The sequence below is a fragment of the Nomascus leucogenys genome, chromosome 2 (genome assembly GCF_006542625.1).
Source record: "Nomascus leucogenys isolate Asia chromosome 2, Asia_NLE_v1, whole genome shotgun sequence".
Classification (NCBI taxonomy): Eukaryota; Metazoa; Chordata; class Mammalia; order Primates; family Hylobatidae; genus Nomascus; species Nomascus leucogenys.
The window spans coordinates 127,228,592-127,246,490 of record NC_044382.1 but is presented as its reverse complement, the minus strand read 5'-3'; the positions used below and the strand labels follow the sequence as shown (position 1 = coordinate 127,246,490).

General features: G+C 36.2%; 1 protein-coding gene across 2 annotated transcripts in view; it reads right to left on the bottom strand.

The window, feature by feature from the left end:
* Positions 1–5,328: 5,328 nt before the first annotated feature.
* DMXL1 (Dmx like 1) overlaps positions 5,329–17,899 on the bottom strand; it is a 173,490-nt gene continuing 160,919 nt past the window's right edge. Inside the window, exons 40-44 of one of the 2 annotated variants that reach the window (XM_030818105.1) lie at positions 17,099–17,191; positions 15,037–15,128; positions 13,654–13,706; positions 9,892–10,109; positions 5,329–7,467 (exon numbers count right to left, since the gene is read on the bottom strand). In XM_030818105.1, the coding sequence (XP_030673965.1) occupies positions 7,243–7,467; positions 9,892–10,109; positions 13,654–13,706; positions 15,037–15,128; positions 17,099–17,191 (681 nt within the window). In that variant the 3' untranslated portion in view covers positions 5,329–7,242. The remainder of the gene's footprint in view (positions 7,468–9,891; positions 10,110–13,653; positions 13,707–15,036; positions 15,129–17,098; positions 17,192–17,899) is intronic. The other variant, XM_030818110.1, reaches the window with a different exon arrangement.

Genomic DNA, 17,899 nt, shown 5'->3' with positions numbered 1-17,899 from the left:
CCATTCTCCTGCCTCAGCCTCCCGAGTAGCTGGGTAGCTGGGACTACAGGCGCCCGCCACCGTGCCCGGCTAATTTTTTTGCATTTTTTAGTAGAGACGGGGTTTCACTGTGTTAGCCAGGATGGTCTCGATCTCCTGACCTCGTGATCCACCCGCCCTGCTCTCCCAAAGTGCTGGGATTACAAGCGTGAGCCACCGCACCTGGCCCATGTTTTCTGTTTCTATTGACTGATATTTCTCTCGTATGAGTCACACTTTTCAGCTTCTGTTCCTGTCCAGTAATTTTTGATGGGGTGCTGACATTGTCCCAAGCAATTTCAAAGTACAGCAGGGAAAATTCCATTCAGCTTCAAGGCCTGAGAATAACCCTGTGATTCAAAGCTCTGCTCTCTGGGCTTGCAACTCGTGGCTCTGCACCCAGAGTTCTGCCTTCCCATAAACATTGCATATTTGTCTGTGTTCTATATCTATTATGTTCTCTACAACAATTTTTTATTTTTTGGCTCATTTAATTTCTATCCTCTCTGTTACGTGTGTGCTTTCAGTCATATCTCTTCTCCCTTGGGCCATCTCTAATTTAGCCTTGATTTATGAGATAATTTTGCTGTTTTCATTCCTGAGTAAATGCAGGTCCTGTAAATGCAGCCTGGGCAAGAGTGAGACCCTGTCAATCAATTAATAAGTTAGAATGTTTTGAACTACTGATTTCCGCTGTTTCATGAAATTATTGAGGGTGGTTTATATTTTTATTTTTGAGACTGTCTCACTCTGTCACCCAGGCTGGAGTGCAGTGGCACAGTCATGGCTCACTGCAGCCTTGGTCTCCCCAGGCTCAGGTAATCCTCTCATCTTAGCCTCCTGAGTAACTGGGACTACAGGCACGTGACATCATGCATGACTAATTTTTCTTTTTTTTTCTTTTGTAGAAGGGGTTTCACCATGTTTCCCAGGCTGGTCTTGAACTCCTGGACTCAAGCAATCCTCCCACTTTGACCTCTCAAAGTGCTGCAATTACAGACATGAGCCACCCCTCCTCCCCCGCTTTTTTTGAGATACGGTCTCACTCTGGACCCAGGCTGAAGTAGTGGTGTGATCACTACTCACTGCAGCCTCAACCTCCCCAGCTCAGACAATCCTCCTGCCTCAACCTCCCAAGTAGCTGGGACCACAAGAATGTGCTACCATGCCTGGCTGATTTTTAAATTATTTGTAGAGATGGGGGTCTTCCTATGTTGCCCAGGCTGGTCTTGAACTCTTAGGCTCAAGGAATCCTCTTGCCTGGGCCTCCCAGTGCTGGGATTACAGGAACTGGCCACTGCACCTGGCCTAGAGTGTTTCTGTTATGTTCAAAGAAATGTTTTGAGAGTAAATTTGTATGGATTTTTTTTTTCACATGTGGTGTAAACTATTCACGTTATAATAGTAAACAATCTTATGGACAAGTGTAGGAAAGAATATGGGGGCTGTTTTTTTCATTCAGGACCACAGTGCTTTATTTGTAAAGTGAATCACGATTTCCTTTAAAAAAATCACACCCCTTTATGGAGGATATTTTTGGATTCTTTGATATCTTGTTAAATGACACTTACCTTCATTTACTTCCCTTTTTCCCTTCACCAATAAGCCTCCAAAGGACATCAGTTCCTCTGAAGATGGCCTATTTCAGAACTAATTTCCCAAAATATTCGCATCTAATCACATACAATTTCCAACTCTTACTATTTTTCAGTAGCCAGTTATTTGTTCTATTTCACCATTCAGAATGAGACCCTCTCCTTCTAAACTCCAGTTCATATTTTGTCAGTACCAGTAGAACCCTTCTGCACTCTTCTATGTACCCCTTTTCCAATCATTTTCTGCTACAGTGTGGGGTCTGGGAGACTCAGATGTTTATTTCCTAAATTACATGTAATTTAAAGGTTGCTGCCTTCTCTGCCATCTAATATGCTTAGGTATGGCATCTGAGTGATTTGTTCTTTTTCTTCTTTAAATAAATTTGTGGAACAGTTGAAATTTAGGTGACTGTCGTTACTGTGTAAGAATCTTGGGCTTCTGATTATGGGGTACAGGGCCATGGTGAATGCTTATATAACTTATTAGGGGGATGTGTTGGGGTGAAGTCTAGCCCTAGCTTCATTTGCTAAGCTGTTTCTTGTGGAACTGCATTATCAGAAGAAATGCCTCATTTGTGGGGCTACATCCATCTACACATGAAGTTTTGTCTAATGTAACTCCAGATGGGGCATTCCCCCCGGTCAGAAAGCTTCTCATTAGGAAAAAGCCCTATGAGATCTTAAAACACATTGCAAGTATTGTAGCTTGCTTAGTTATCTTTATGTCTGAATGGCCATAGTAATCTGATGCATTTTCTGCAAAACACAGAATGAAACAACCCAAATACAGACAACCAGATATTATTTTAAGGAATTATCTTTGCTTGTGTTCAGAATAAACTGGAAAAAAAAAAGGTATGGCTTCAAAAAATAAATATGCTGCAATTTCAGAAATGAGGCTAAGAGTAGATTCCAAAGGATTTTTAAAACTTATTTAACATATGTCCAGGGATACACCATACTGGCTGAGTTCTGTTACACAGGTCATACCTGTACATTGAATAGAAAATTGTTTGTCCGTGAATAAAGCATTTTTTCCACTGTGGAGTGAAATATGTTGTCACACCAATTGTTTCTATTACTCATCTGTATTTGCAGTGGAAGAACTTAGTATTTTTGTTCCAAGGACCCCTGTGAAACAATGTGACACTCTCAGTGTTAGTTCTTTGAGTAATGGACCATATATATATATATATATATGCAACGACAGCCAAGCGGAAAGAAAAAACATCTTGAAAAGCTCAAAAACAGATTCAGCTTTGAAAATAACTGTACTAAAATCTACAGACATTTCTAGAATACTAACAGGCACATTCAAATAATCTATGATCAAGTTTTTCCAGGTACTCCAACGCAGCAATCCCCAACCTTTTTGGCACCACGGACTGGTTTCGTGGGAAGACAATTATTCCGCGGAGCCAGATGGTTTCAGGTTGATTCAAGTGCATTACACTTGTGCAGTTTATTATTACATTGTAATATATGATGAAATAATTATACAACTCACCATTACATAAAATCAGTGGGAGTCTTGAGCTTGTTTTCCTACAACTAGATGGTCCCATCTAGGGGTGATGGGAGACAGTGACAGATCATCAGGAATCACTCTCATAATGAGCACACAACCTAGATCCCTTGCATGCACAGTTCACAATAGGGTTCCTGCTCCTATGAGAATCGAATGCCTCCACTGATCTGACAGGAGGTGGAGCTCAGGTGGTAATGCAAGCAATGGGGAGCAGCTGTAAATATACATGAAGCTTTGCCCAACACTCACCTCCTGCTGTGCAGGCCGGTACCAGTTGTGGCCCACGGGTTGGGCACTCCCGCTCCAAAGGGTAACATTTTAACATTCAGCTTAAATAAATTTCACCAAAAATATCTCAACAATTCAAAGAGGAGTGCTCCTGACACGAGATCACTTTATTCAACAGAGCAGCTCCCAAAGTCATGAAGTACTATTTGGTTTAAAAATAAAGTTATTTTTCCCACGTACACACATTCAACAAAACTATCTTTGGTATTACTTTAATGAGTGAGGTTTAAAGGAGTTTGGAAAAATATTACACCCTTATTCCTTTTCCCAATGCTAAAAGTTTTGTGTATTTTTTCCACACGCATTTCTTTGTTCATATGTATTTAAAAAAATCTAAACAATATAGGATATTGTATCTTTTGCTCTGCAATTTTTTTTCCTCATCAACCTCTTCTCAGGCCAACAGATACATACCTAACATTCTTTTTAGTGGTGACAGACTATTCTATAATATTACATGTATGTACCACAATTTACTCAACCATTTACTTGCTAATTAACATTTAGATTTCCAGTTTTTTTATTTTTATTTTTTTGAGACACACTTTTGCTCTGTCACCCAGGCTGGAGTGCAGTGGTGTGATCTCGGCTCACTGCAACCTCCACCTCCTAGGTTCAAGCAGTTCTCCTGCCTCAGCCTCCTGAGTAGCTGGGACTACAGGCACACAACCCCATACTACACTAATTTTTGTATTTTTAGTAGAGATGGATTTCACCATGTTGGCCAGGCTGGCCACAAACTCCTGACCTCAAGTGATCTGTGCTTGCCTCAGCCTCCTAAAGTGCTGAGATTACAGGTGTGAGCCACCACACCCAGCCTCTAGAATATGTTTCAATAAACATCTGTGTGCTTACATTTTTGTGCATGGAAGCTTTTATTTTTGTAATTTCTCAGAAAGTTGTTCACTGAAAGTTATCTGTATTCGATTTTAATTCACACCCAGATAACTTTGCCAGCAATGTTTCTGCCAATTTCCTTGCATCTTCACCAAAATGGATATTGTCACTATTTAACCTTAAACCAATCTGATAAAAACTAGACGGTAATCCTTTTTAGAAAACATTCCATTAACCCTTATAATTAAGATGAACGTACTTTATATTTGTTGACTTTTTCAATGTCCTCTTCTGTGAATTGCTTATTCACAGTGTGACCACTTCTCCAATAACTTAACCTTCTCTTTGTATACAGGGACACTGACATGTTTTCTATTACTATACAAATATTTCTTCTAGTCTACTTGTTGTTTTAACTTTGACGGTGGTCCCTGCCATATGACATTAAAGTTTTTTATTAAGTAAAATATGTCTGTGTTTCCAATCTTGTTAAAAAGATCACTTCCACCCTAAGGTTGTATAGACTTTTCTTTGAATGTGTCTTTGTATTGTGTTTCCATTGTTGAGACCAATGTGAGAAATTTCTGCAATGTAAAAGAAAATTTTTTTTTTTTCAAAGAAGGGAGGGCAAGGGCAAAGAGCAAGAAAGGAGGATGGAGATGACTGGTCTATGGTTTTAGATAAGAAAAATCCTAGATATCAGAAAATAAGATTTGTTAATGTTGTGAATCCTTATATGATCATGAACCCACATTCTTAGGAAACACACAATTAAAAATGTATTTTGATGTATCCACTCCATTAATGTGGATAATGAAATTTTACATATATGTATATCATTCTATTCTTAAACATTTCAACAATTTTTATTCCCACCTTCCTTGAATGCTGCTTACCTATCAACTTAAAAAGACTGCAGAAAAGAACAGGGTATTTGGGAAAGTTATTCCATCCTCCTTACATTAACCAAATACAAATACAGAAATTCTTGATTTTAAAATGTCACATATTTTAAGTCAGCTAAATTGGCAAAGATATTAAAACAATAGTATACCCCCTAAAAAAGTTTCTGCATGATTGTTTATTTAAAATATTATGCCTCTGGATGTAAATACATATGGGCTTACATAATGTATGATTATCCATATAAATGCTCAATTAAAATATTTAGTTCATCCTTAACACCTTTTGTTCTAATAAGCATAATCGTAAATATTTTATCTCATTGGAAGTGTTTAAAGCTGTTTGAATCTTGATTTGTGAAGAAATTACTTAAAAATAACTAAAGGTTAACTACATCAAACAATACTATTGTTTGCGGTGCTGTCAGATTTCTCCATGGCAAAATAGTCACATATGGTTATTGCACAATTTATAGGTACAGGTTATTATGTGCATATAAACTCTCTACATAATGACAGTGTTTTCACTGCAACTTGCTCAACACATTTAAAATTGTTGAAATACAATTTACAAAATCTTTAACAACATACTTTTAAGATAAAAGTATCCTGAGGATATTACAAAATTCATTTTACCAGCCCTTCATTTCTTTGCTTTGACTCTTTAATTTCCAAGATAATCGTTGCCCACATTTTATTACATAAAATGCTCTTATTATATATTTCCTATTAAACAAAATATATTTAAGTTAAATAGTATATAATTGTCCCATAAACACTTAGTCCCATCTGCCTGTAGTCTCATTGGTTAAAATCAAGTATTTATCAAGTTTTCTATAATTCTGAATCAGAAAAGATACAGCACAAAACAGAAAGAAACAGGGTTAGCACATTTAGGTTAAAAGCACTGTGCATTTTAAATATTTTGGTCATATTTTATAATAAAATATTTTGGCAAAAATAAAATATAAGGTTTAGTTTATTTTCTATTAATGGTAGATCTGGAGAGTATTTTACATTTCTAAATAGTATCTACTTAATTTGACTGCTTTCACATTTGTTTCTGAAAACACTGCTATTAGCTTTTCAGAATTTTGAGATTAAAAGCACCTAAAAATAAGACAAAATAAAATTTAAGTAAAATATTTGTTTGATGCTCGAAAAGCTGACAAATTCACAAACTTACTTTAAGTGTCTTATATGATATATGCCACCACAGAAACTTTATTGCCTGCTAAGACTTATTTGACTAAATCTAATCTTTAAAATAATAATCCTGACAGTCTCCTTGAAACTTATTTGAAAACTAGGATGGGAATTCAAAAATTTTTTAAAAATGAAAAGCACAGTTGCAAAAAAAATTTATTCTGGTGGCAATAGTTGTTATGGCACAAAACACATGAAAAACCAGTTTTCACTAATATTTACAACTAAGTTGAAATAAGATGTGTAAGATACACACACACACACACACACACACACACACACACGTATACATACATATAACTTGGGTTCCAGAGGGTAAACTACTGAAAACCTTACATAATGAGCCATCTGGCTCATTTATCACTGACATCTCAATGACAATTTTAATGAAGATGTTCATTATTTTTTTCATTCTTACTCAAATATCTATCATTAATTAAGAGAAGAGTTTGAGATGCACAACGCTAATAAAGGAAGTGAGAGTGTGGTGAATTAAGTGATGGGTATTATGTACAATTGTCCTTACAAAAAAGGTATTTTTACTGTGGAAGAAATTCATGCAGAGATGCCTGTGGAAAAGTATCAATAAGAAAACAAAACAACTTTAACACTATGACATACTGATTATAATATACTATGATATGTATTATTATAGCATTACTTACACATTCTACTTTAGGCAATGTAATCTACTTCTGAATGACCTTGTTAATTTTTAAGGCATCAGTGCATCAAGGGCAAAGCTCCATAAAATAAATAAAAAACAAGAAAGCGTTAGCTAATTTGTGGCATAAAGAATGATCACTGTATATTACATCTGTTGGCCACTTCTATGTAGGTAATAAATTGTACATCTTATGTAAAAATGTTATAGCATAAATTTGACATCATTTTTCAACACTTCATTTAAAGGGCTAAACTGATCTGGCAGTATTCTCATTTTCATTGTTCCATCAGCTCCACAGGAGAAAATGTGATTTGCGGGCCCTGTCTCAATTTGCATCACTCCAGTTCCAATATTCCTAAAAATGGACTGCCGAGCATGTTCACTGACAAAAGTATGGAGAAGACCAAAGGTAGAGAGACTCCAAATCTGAAAGATATTAAGAACAAACGGAAAATTAGGGTTGATGATGACCTTAAGAAATCAAATGAGGCCAGGTGCAGTGGCTCATGCCTGTAATCCCAGCACTTTGGGAGGTCAAGGCGGGCGGACCACCTAAGGTAAGGAGTTCAAGACCAGCCTGACCAACATGGAGAAACCCCATCTCTACTAAAAATACAAAACTAGCCGGGCAAGTTGGCACATGCCTGTAATCCCAGCTACTCAGGAGGCTGAGGCAGGGGAATTGCTTGGACCCAGGAGGTGGAGTCTGTAGTGACCCAAGATCACACCATTGCACTCCAGCCTGGGCAATGAGAGTGAAACTCCATCTCAAAAAAAAAAAAAAAAAAAAAAAAAAAAAAGGAAAAGAAAAGAAACCAAATGAAAATTTTAGGCCTGCATTCCTGTGCAGTAAGGAATTTCCAAAACAAAAATTGAGAAAAATCTGTGCAGGCCTAGGATCATAACACCTTGACTCTGTATACAGTGTTGTAATTTACCGATTGCTTTAACACAAAATACTTAAAAATCCATCCAGTAAGAGAGTAAGAGAGACAATGTAGGTAACAAGGAGGTTAAGTGTAAAATGCTGCAGAAACTTATAATACTATAGGGATTAAAATCAAGGTTTCCTATCTCTCAGCAAAGCTTTTGCTGCATAGTTGTACAGTAAGGTAATCTCTTCTTTATATTATTGAATGCTCACCAGGGATCAGAACAGCTAGAAAGAGGGAAGTACTTGACACCTAGAGGCCCTCTGACCAGGCAAAGCTATATTTTAACTATAAGACAAAGTCAATTATTACAATTTCAGGATACTTAATTCACCAAGATTTTGTATTTCCAGTCCTTATCAAAATAAATGTGTCTGTTTGTAAAGCAAATTATAAGCATCTTTACTTATGTGAAGAACTTAAATGCTTTCAGGACATCTATTTTAGGTTTAGCGAAACCAACTTATTTCCTGGTTTTACTGGAGATCATTTTTCTAAACGTTTATTTACTCTAAGAAATTCATTAATTCATACAACCCTGCATATGAATTTGTTAAATTAGGGCTTCTGAATACATTGTATATTTTCAAGTCTTTTTTTTTTTAACCTTGATTAAACAATAAACCACAGGATCAAAGTACAAACTAAAGAACCAATCTAGGCCAGGCGCGGTGGCTCACAACTGTAATCCCAGCACTTTGGGAGGCAGAGGCAGGCAGGCGGATCACAAGGTCAGGAGACCTGGCCAACATGGAGAAACCGTCTCTACTAAAATACAAAAAATTAGCAGGGTGTAGTGGCGCATGCTTGTAGTCCTAGCTACTCCGGAAGCTGAGGCAGGGAAATGGCTTGAACCTGGGAGGCGGAGGTTGCCGTGAGCCGAGATCCTGCCACTGCGCTCCAGCCTGGCGACAGAGTAAGACTCTGTCTCAAAAAAAAAAAAAAAAAAAAAAAAAAGAACCAACCTAACTATGGCATATTCTAAACCAGAGAGTCAGTCCAAATAAGAAAGTAGTTTTAAACTGAAGGAAAATAATTCTGTTGGTATATATATATTTGATTTTAAGAAAAAGGCTTTTAAAAATTCCATAATTCTAGTCTTTTCCTGGTTGAGAATTATGAAAACAATTTGCTGGTTTTAAAAAACCCATCTGATTCTACTAAATAAGTGCTTAAATTAATAAATTCGATGAAACTAAACCCCCCTACTCTAGGGCTGCTGACCATTAAAATAACACAGAGATTAGTCTAAACTGATTTACCAATTACCAAACAGGGCCAAAAGACCCTCCATTAAAATTACTAGGTATGTGTTATTAAAATGCAGATCCCTGAGTCTTGGACTTACTTATCAACTGAGTATTTCTGGGATGAGACCCAGCGAGTTGCATATTTAATAAGCTGTTTAACATTTTTAATAAGCTGCTTAACATTTGAAACAACCTGTCTGAAGTTTTCAACACAATGGACTCTGAAAAGGACTGCTAAAGGCAAGGTTTATCCAGAATTCTTGAATTAGGCACTAAGTGACTAGATAATAATATATATGAAAAAGTAGCGAGCAACGTGGGATAAAAGAAAATATCAATACATTTCTCAGCCCCTGGAAATTAAATTCAGTAAATTACGTAACCTGAACATGGAATCAAGACAAACTCTAATATCTGAATGACGTTTATATCCACGGAAAATTTGGTGTTTTAGTATGAATTAAACATATTTTCAAACAACTGAAAAACAGAAAATTTTCAAGTTAAATATTCCATTCATTGAAAGATTAAATAGCAATTAGCATTGCTGACTACAAAGGAATATAACTATTATTTAAATAGACTGATGTCATCGATACGATTAAAGAGCTAAGGTTTCTGAAGATTTCTTTTCATTTTGTAGATGTTGTGGCATCAACTATGTTTACCTTTATATTGCCTTCGGCAGATCCTGTAACAAAGTACTCTTCAGTTGGATCAACAGCAATGGCTTTAACAGGAGAATCATGGCTCTGGAAAAGCTGCCTCTGTTGTCGTTGACAAAGGTCAAATATATAAGTAAAACCTTTTCTGCCACCTGATATTAGTAGCTGATGTTTTGGAGCATATGCTAAAACTGTGGCTCCGCTGTCATGGCAGGTAAATGCTGAAAGTAAATTAAAAAAAAAAAAAAACACTTAACAATAAAAGAAATAGACTTCTGGCTTTTGGCTAAGGTGAAATAATAGACCAGATTTGCAATCCTGCCTGAAACAATTAAAAAATCAAATGAAATATAAAAACCAATGATTTGAGACACTGGATATAAGGTAATGAAGAATGATCTCTGAGAGATGGGAAACAAACTGAGTGAGTCATAAAACTGCCCTAGCTTACTACTTAGAGTTTTCTGACCATGGCACCAGGAGAGGAACCCTGGTTGAACTGGTTCCATACCAGCCTCGGTGGAGTACTCAGAAGCATTTGACTCGGTAGTAGAGGAAAATTAGCCCTAGACCAAATGCTGCTTTGGTCCTGTTTAACCAAGGTCCCCTAGATTCAACTGTTTCCAAGTAAGTTAGACTTGTCCCCGAGCAAAGCTCAAGAACATTTACAGAATACAAAAATAATAGGCACTTAATGAAGTAAAATTCACAATGCTTGCCATCTAATAATTAATTAACAGGAATGTAATAAAGCAGAAAATATAACCCATAGAGAAGAAAAATCCATCAATTGAAACTAACCCAGAAATGACAGAGATGACAGAATTAGTAGGTAAGGAAATTAAAAGTCCATTATAACTGTAAGTTAAGTAAAGGCATGAAAGGCCTAAATCAAAATTTAACAGATTAAAAACAGCAAGGCTCAAGATAAAGGAACTAGATAGGATTAACAGCAGATTAAGCCTTGTAAAATAAAAGATTCATGAATTTGAAGACACAGCAGTATCAGAAATATAAAAATACGATACTATTTTTCTTTAAAAAAGAGTCCAGCCTAACAAATTTTAGGGAAAAAAATCTGCATATAGCTCAAGGAGAATATTGCATAATGAACAGTGAAGATTCTGGAGTTAGACTGCCTGGGTTTCAATCCTGGTTTCTGTGTGGGATTAAATGTGTACTTCTGCTGAATTACTTACCTAAGTCTCAGTTTCATCATTTGTAAAAGAGATTATCACCTACCTAATAGGGTTGCCTGAGGATTAAATTAATTAATATATGCAGATCATGTATAGTCCATGGCATAAACTAAACACTTAGTTATTATTGTAAGACTTGAAATAAAATTAATTATAGAGAAGGAACTTTGACCAGCACTTTGAAACATAACTTCCCAGAGGAAAATGCACACTTTTTAAGTATATACCTTGATGAACACTGACAAATGAATACATCTGTGTAACCATCACTAAGATCAAGGTACAGAATATTTTCATCATCCCAGAAGGTTCCTTCATGCCCCTTCATGGTCGATTCTCCTTCCCAACAAAAGCAATCACTATTCTGCCTTCTATCTAATTAGTTCATTCCAGAAGTTTTATTATTTTGTATGTTACATGCAGGTTTATGGTCCATTTTGAGTTAATTTTTATGAAAGGTGAGGTCTGTATCTGGGTTCGATTTTTTATATGTTGACTTTAAATTGTTCTGGCATTATTTGTTGAAAAGACTATCGTTTCTCCACTGAATTGCCTCTGTGACATATTAAAGATAAGTCTACTATATATGTGAGTCTATTAGTGGGCTCTCCATTCTGTTCTATGATCTATATGTATATTCTTAAGCTAATATCACAATGTCTTGATTACTGTAGTTTATAAGTGTTGAAATCACGTAGTATAATGTGAGTCCCACAAGTGTGTTTTTCTCTAGTATTTGGTTGGCTATTCCTTTGCTTTCCCATATAAACTTCAGAATCAGTTCGTTGGTATCTACAAAGTAGCATGGTCGAATTTTGATTACGATTGTGTTGAATCTATAAAATCAAGACGAACTGACATCTTAAGAATATTGTGTCTTCTAATCTGTGAATGTGGAGTATCACTCATTTATTTAGATCTTCTTTGATTTAAATCATTTTTATAGTTTTCTGCATACAAACCCTGTACATATTTTGTTAGATTTATGCCTCAGTATTTCATTATTTTGGGTGCTACTGTAAATGGTAATATTCTTTAAATTTCAAATTGCAATTGTTCATTGTTGATGCATCAAAAAGCAACTGAATTTACTACAGCTGACCCTTCAAAAACTACTGTTATAATTTAGTAGCCACCTCCTGCTGCTATTGCAGTTAGCTCAAGTGTTGCGAGTATACACTGAAAATGCTGTGTGATGCTAATCATCTCCATGTGAGCAGGTCCTGTCTCCAGTAAACTGTATATTGCAGTGAAAAGTGATCTCCTGTGGTACTTGTGAATTTTTCATTGTATTTAGTGCAACAGTGTAAACCTTGAATAACACCATGGGAACCATACAGCATGCCACTAGTAATGCTGGAAGTGCTCCCAAAAAGCAGAGAAAAGTCAAGACATTACAAGAAAAAAGTTGAATTGCTTGATATGCACCACAAATTGAGGTCTGCAGCTGTAGTTGCCTGCCATTTCAGACAGATAATTCATCTTTTTTTTTTTTTTTTTTTGAGACGGAGTCTTGCTCTGTTGCCCAGGCTGGAGTGCAGTGGCCCGATCTCAGCTCACTGCAAGCTCTGCCTCCCGGGTTCACACCATTCTTCTGCCTCAGCCTCCCGAGTAGCTGGGACTACAAGTGCCCGCCACAATGCCTGGCTAATTTTTTTTTTTGTATTTTAAGTAGAGATGGGGTTTCACCGTGTTAGCCAGGATGGTCTCGATCTCCTGACCTCGTGATCCACCTGCCTCGGCCTCCCAAAGTGCTGGGATTACAGGCGTGAGCCACTGCGCCCGGCCTCAGACAGAAAATATATCTTGTAAACAGATGACATAAACTTTACGGTATCAATAAATACAGTACACTACTGTATGTACTCATGATTTTCATAACATTTTCTTTTTTCTAGCTTCCTATGTAACACATATACAAAATATGTGTTAATTGACTATATTATTAATAAGGTATCCAGTAAACACTAGGCTATTAGTAAATTCTGGGGGGAATAAAAATTATATTAGAATTTTCATCTGTGCAGGGGTCAGCATCCCAATCCCTATGTTGTTCAAGGCTCAACTGTATATTGACCTTGTATCCTGGGACCTTGCTATACTTGTGAATTTCTTTTATAGATTCTTTGGGATATTTTACAGAAAATTATGTTTTCTGTGAATAAGGACAGTTTTATTTCTTCCCTTCCATTTATGTACATTTTATTTCCTATTATTGTGTTACTGCATTAGCTAGGACTTTCGGTGCAATGTTGAATAGCAGTGGTGAGAGGGGACATAATATTGAGTTTACATCATGTTTACAATGATAACCTGTGGCTATCAGATTCAAAGTAAAGACAAATGATTTTTATATTATCGATGTCTCACTGTCCCCCATCAAGGTATAGTGAAGAGTTAATTACATATATTGCATCTTTTTGCTTTCAAATTCTGCCATCATGGGCAAAAGAAATCTCATGGGTTAATAAATATATGTGTCATTAGTAACAAATCCATTTATAAATAATATTTAGCTTACGAATTTCCTGACTGTCAAAATTTATAAAATGCTTTGAAAACTTACCATGGACTAAACTATTGGTAGGTGCTACAAGAGTATCCCACAAACATACGTTTCTGGAAAAAAAAAAAGATTACTTCTGAGTGACACAAAAAGCTAACAACAGAATAAAAAATATGTCACATATGACTGTGTGACCTTTAAACCTTGCTGTCACAGAAGGTTCTTAAATTTATAAAAGTAACAAATACAAGTAACCAACAAATTTATATGAAATTAATTTTTATATAAAAAAAGAGTGCAGTGGTGGAATCTTGGCTCACTGCAGTCTGGACCTTCCGGGCTCAAGCAATCTTCCCACCTCAGCGTCCCGAGTATCTGGGACTACAGACGTGTGCCACCATGTCTGGCTAATTTTTAAAATTTTTTGTAGAGATGGGGTCTCCCTATGTTGCCCAGGCTGGTCTCAAAACTCCTGGGCTGAAATGATCCTCCTGCCTCAGCCTGCCAAGGCACTGGGGTTACAAGCATGAGCCACCATGCTCTGGCCACAATTTTTTTTTTTTTTGAGACGGAGTTTTGCACTCTTGTTGCCTAGACTGGAGTGCAACGGTGTGATCTTAGCTCACTGCAACCTCCGCCTCCCAGGTTCAAGCGATTCTCCTGCCTCAGCCCCCAGAGTAGCTGGGATTACAGGCACCCGCCACCACGCCTGGCTAATCTTTCATATTTTTAGTAGAGATAGGGTTTCACCATGTTGGCCAGGCTGGACTCAAACTCCTGGCCTCAAGTGATCCGCCCACCTCGGCCTCTGAAAGTGCTGGGATTACAAGCATGAGCCACTGTCTGACCCACAATTTTTACAGAAAATTTTAAGCTACTATTATAGCTTAAAAATTTGAGTAACTTTAGATTAACATGCATTTACAAATAATAATATACGAAGGCTGAATATGGAAACTTCTTTTTGTATTCACTGAATCTCTTAACAGTTGGACTGACATATATTAATAGGAGAGATGCTGAATTTTCTTGAGCACAAAGAAAACTTATTTCTATTGTGTAGGGGGACCAACATACGTAAGAAATATCTACGGAAGACGAGCTGAAGAAGCTATAGTCTTAGAATCCTGTTTCTAGTGCAAAGTGTGGCCTTACAGGTAAATACAAAAGCTAAGCAAACTCAGTGGGCCTTGATCACAGAATTCAGCTATATGACAGAAATCAAAAGAGGCAGACAGACACTGGGGCAGGAGATGACACCTCCTTACAACCACAGCTTTTCGGGGTGGGGCTGGAATAACATGGCCAATAAATAGTAGTTTTTAGAACAAAAATACTGTATCTAAAGCCGTAAGTAAACTTTAGTCAAACACAAGGACAGAAACAATAAAAAAAAGTTCAGCTATACTTTCTCATACTTCAATTTTAGCTATCGTCTCTTACCTATTGTCAGTTGAAAGACCAGCTGTAGCTATCAGAGAGGAGGAACTAACGAAGACAAAATCATTGGCTGTTTTGTTATGACACTGCCAGGTCTGAAATGGTTACAAACAATACGTGTTACTGCTCTCACTAAAAATGTCATAACCAAGTAAATGTATTCTTCAAAAAGTGATCATGTAGTTTCTGGCTTTTTTAAATCCTCTGTATCATTTTTTTCCTTTGAACTTTAGAAAAATTATAAAAGTAATACAGAGAACTTTCATGTATCTTTTACCCAGATGCAGCAACTTTTTAACATTTTGGCACATTTGTTTTGCCTCTACTTCTCTTTCATGTTTGTAGACACCCACACATACACACACTTTTCCTGAACTATTTAATTAGGCTGCATATATCATGACCCGTTATGAATCTCTTTGCTTAAGTTCAACCAAAAGTTCAAAGGAAAACATAAGGAGGTTAAACTTACAGATTTTCCCCTAGCATAGTGAAAATTTCTGTTTTAAAAGACAGAAACTAGAATTTTAGATGATACCAGACTTTCGTTAAATAATTGACATATATTTTTCAAAAATATTTAAGCTTTTAAAAATTCAAGACATGAAAAAAATTACTAAGTCATCAAAATTAGAAAACATATAGCATTTTTCAATATTCTACCAAACAGTACACTTAATTATGAGGTTTCTTCATTTATAAAAGCTTCAAAATTATGTTTTAGATACTTCTCTTTAATAAAAAATGATTTTTTTTTTAAGTATCCCAAAATCACCACACCAAAGATTATTCCTTTGAGCCACCTCCCCACTTCCCCTGGAACACTACTGGAACTGGGCTAGATGATGTATCCTGAAAACAGACAAAATCCTCTTAATCTCCAAAAGCCAGTTATTCACAGTTTAAACCAATTCATTTTTTTAAAAGTTAAAAAAAAACCAGTCCCTTAGAGAACATAAACTTATACAGCTAAATCTTTAGGTTTAATAAAAATATGAGAAACAGTTAATATTCTTTTTTTTTTTTTTTTTTTTTTTTGAGACGGAGTCTCGCTCTTTCACCCAGGCTGGAGTGCAGTGGCGCGATCTCGGCTCACTGCAGGCTCCGCCTCCCGGGGTTCACGCCATTCTCTTGCCTCAGCCTCCCGCGTAGCTGGGACTACAGGCGCCTGCCACCTCGCCCGCCTAATTTTTTTGTATTTTTTAGTAGAGACGGGGTTTCACCGTGTTAGCCAGGATGGTCTCGATCTCCTGACCTCGTGATCCGCCCACCTCGGCCTCCCAAAGTGCTGGGATTACTGGCGTGAGCCACCGCACCCGGCCACAGTTAATATTCTTTCAAGGTACCCTAATCAATCCTCCCATGCTTGCTTGCTTTTACTTAGATCAGTACTGTATTCCAGCAATTAACCTTGAGCAAATTACCACAATCTTAACCTATATTCTTCATTTGATCGTAGCCAAAAAGCCAAGAAGCGATTAATCTATATTCTTAACTTTTTTTCTGATAGGAATTGCTTAGTCCTATAAAGAGCTTCACTGAAGAATATAAAATATAAATTCAGTATTCAGTATTCTATGAAGCCACAGAAAGTTCATAAAAGCCTGCATAATCCCCGTATCAATATTCTGTTAAAAAAAAGGAGATGAACAGGAAAACAACAGTACCAGCTATAGGATGTCCTTTTCACTTTGTTTGTTCATAAGAGATAATTGCAGAAAAATAACCAGACGCATTGGTCTGGTAATCATTCTATTTAGGCATAATATAATAACCAGCTTAGTGAGGTTACAAAAGGGCTCTAGTAATCCACAGGATGTATAGGTATCTGGGGTATCATGTTGCTTCTATACATGTCAACTTTCCAAATTATCAGAGACTAAGGAATTTTATGCTTCAGAGTAATTTTCACATAACACAAGGACAGGATCTTACAGTAAAGTGACTGACAACACAGGACTACATTTTATTTATTAGTTCTGTATTTCTTGTCTCAAATACATACTCTTGGTTTATTTAAAATGAAAATTCAAATTTTATTTAAAGGTAGAAATTCTTGGCTTACCAGGTATGGCTTAGGCATGCTTCCAGTAACTGGACAACATTTCCAATTTGTTTGATACAAACTTAAATATCCATCAGCATCAACTATTCCAAACTTAGAGAAAGAAAATATTTAAAAGTATTTAATATAAATATAAAAGCATATATTTATCCTCACCCTCAGTGTGACATCCATATTTTGACTTGTAAACATTTGATTGTATGTCATTTGATTTTTCACTTCACCTATACCTGGATCTATTTCAGAAAAACATTCAGCTACTACTTTAAAAATCCCACGGTGAACATAAAGAGAACAAACATCAGACACCCATTTTATTACAGTAGCCTCTAGCATAGTCTATATATTCTCTGTAAGTATTACAAAAACAGGATACTGGATTAACAGATTATGCTATATGACAGAACTTTATCAAATATAAGAAAGAAGACTGTTCATTTCCAAAAAGACAAAATAAGGATTTTCAGAAACAAACAATAAGGAAAACACATGAACAAGAGTACAAAGTACAATGATATAAGGATTATCAAAGTAAAATAATTCCGCTATGGGAGCTCAGGGCAAGTCTGACTGGTAAGATGTCAAAATAATCCACTAAAGGAGGTATGTGATAGAGATCTTGAAGGATGAGTATGACAGCTAAAATTTTTTCCTTTGATTATAAAAATAATGCAGCTTATTATAAAGTATATAAAATAAAACAAATGTCTGCTTTGGACTCCTACTCTCCTCTGCCTCTAGATCTAACATCTATTAACAATTTGATGTGTTTCCTTTCAGATTTCTTTCTATGAAAATTCA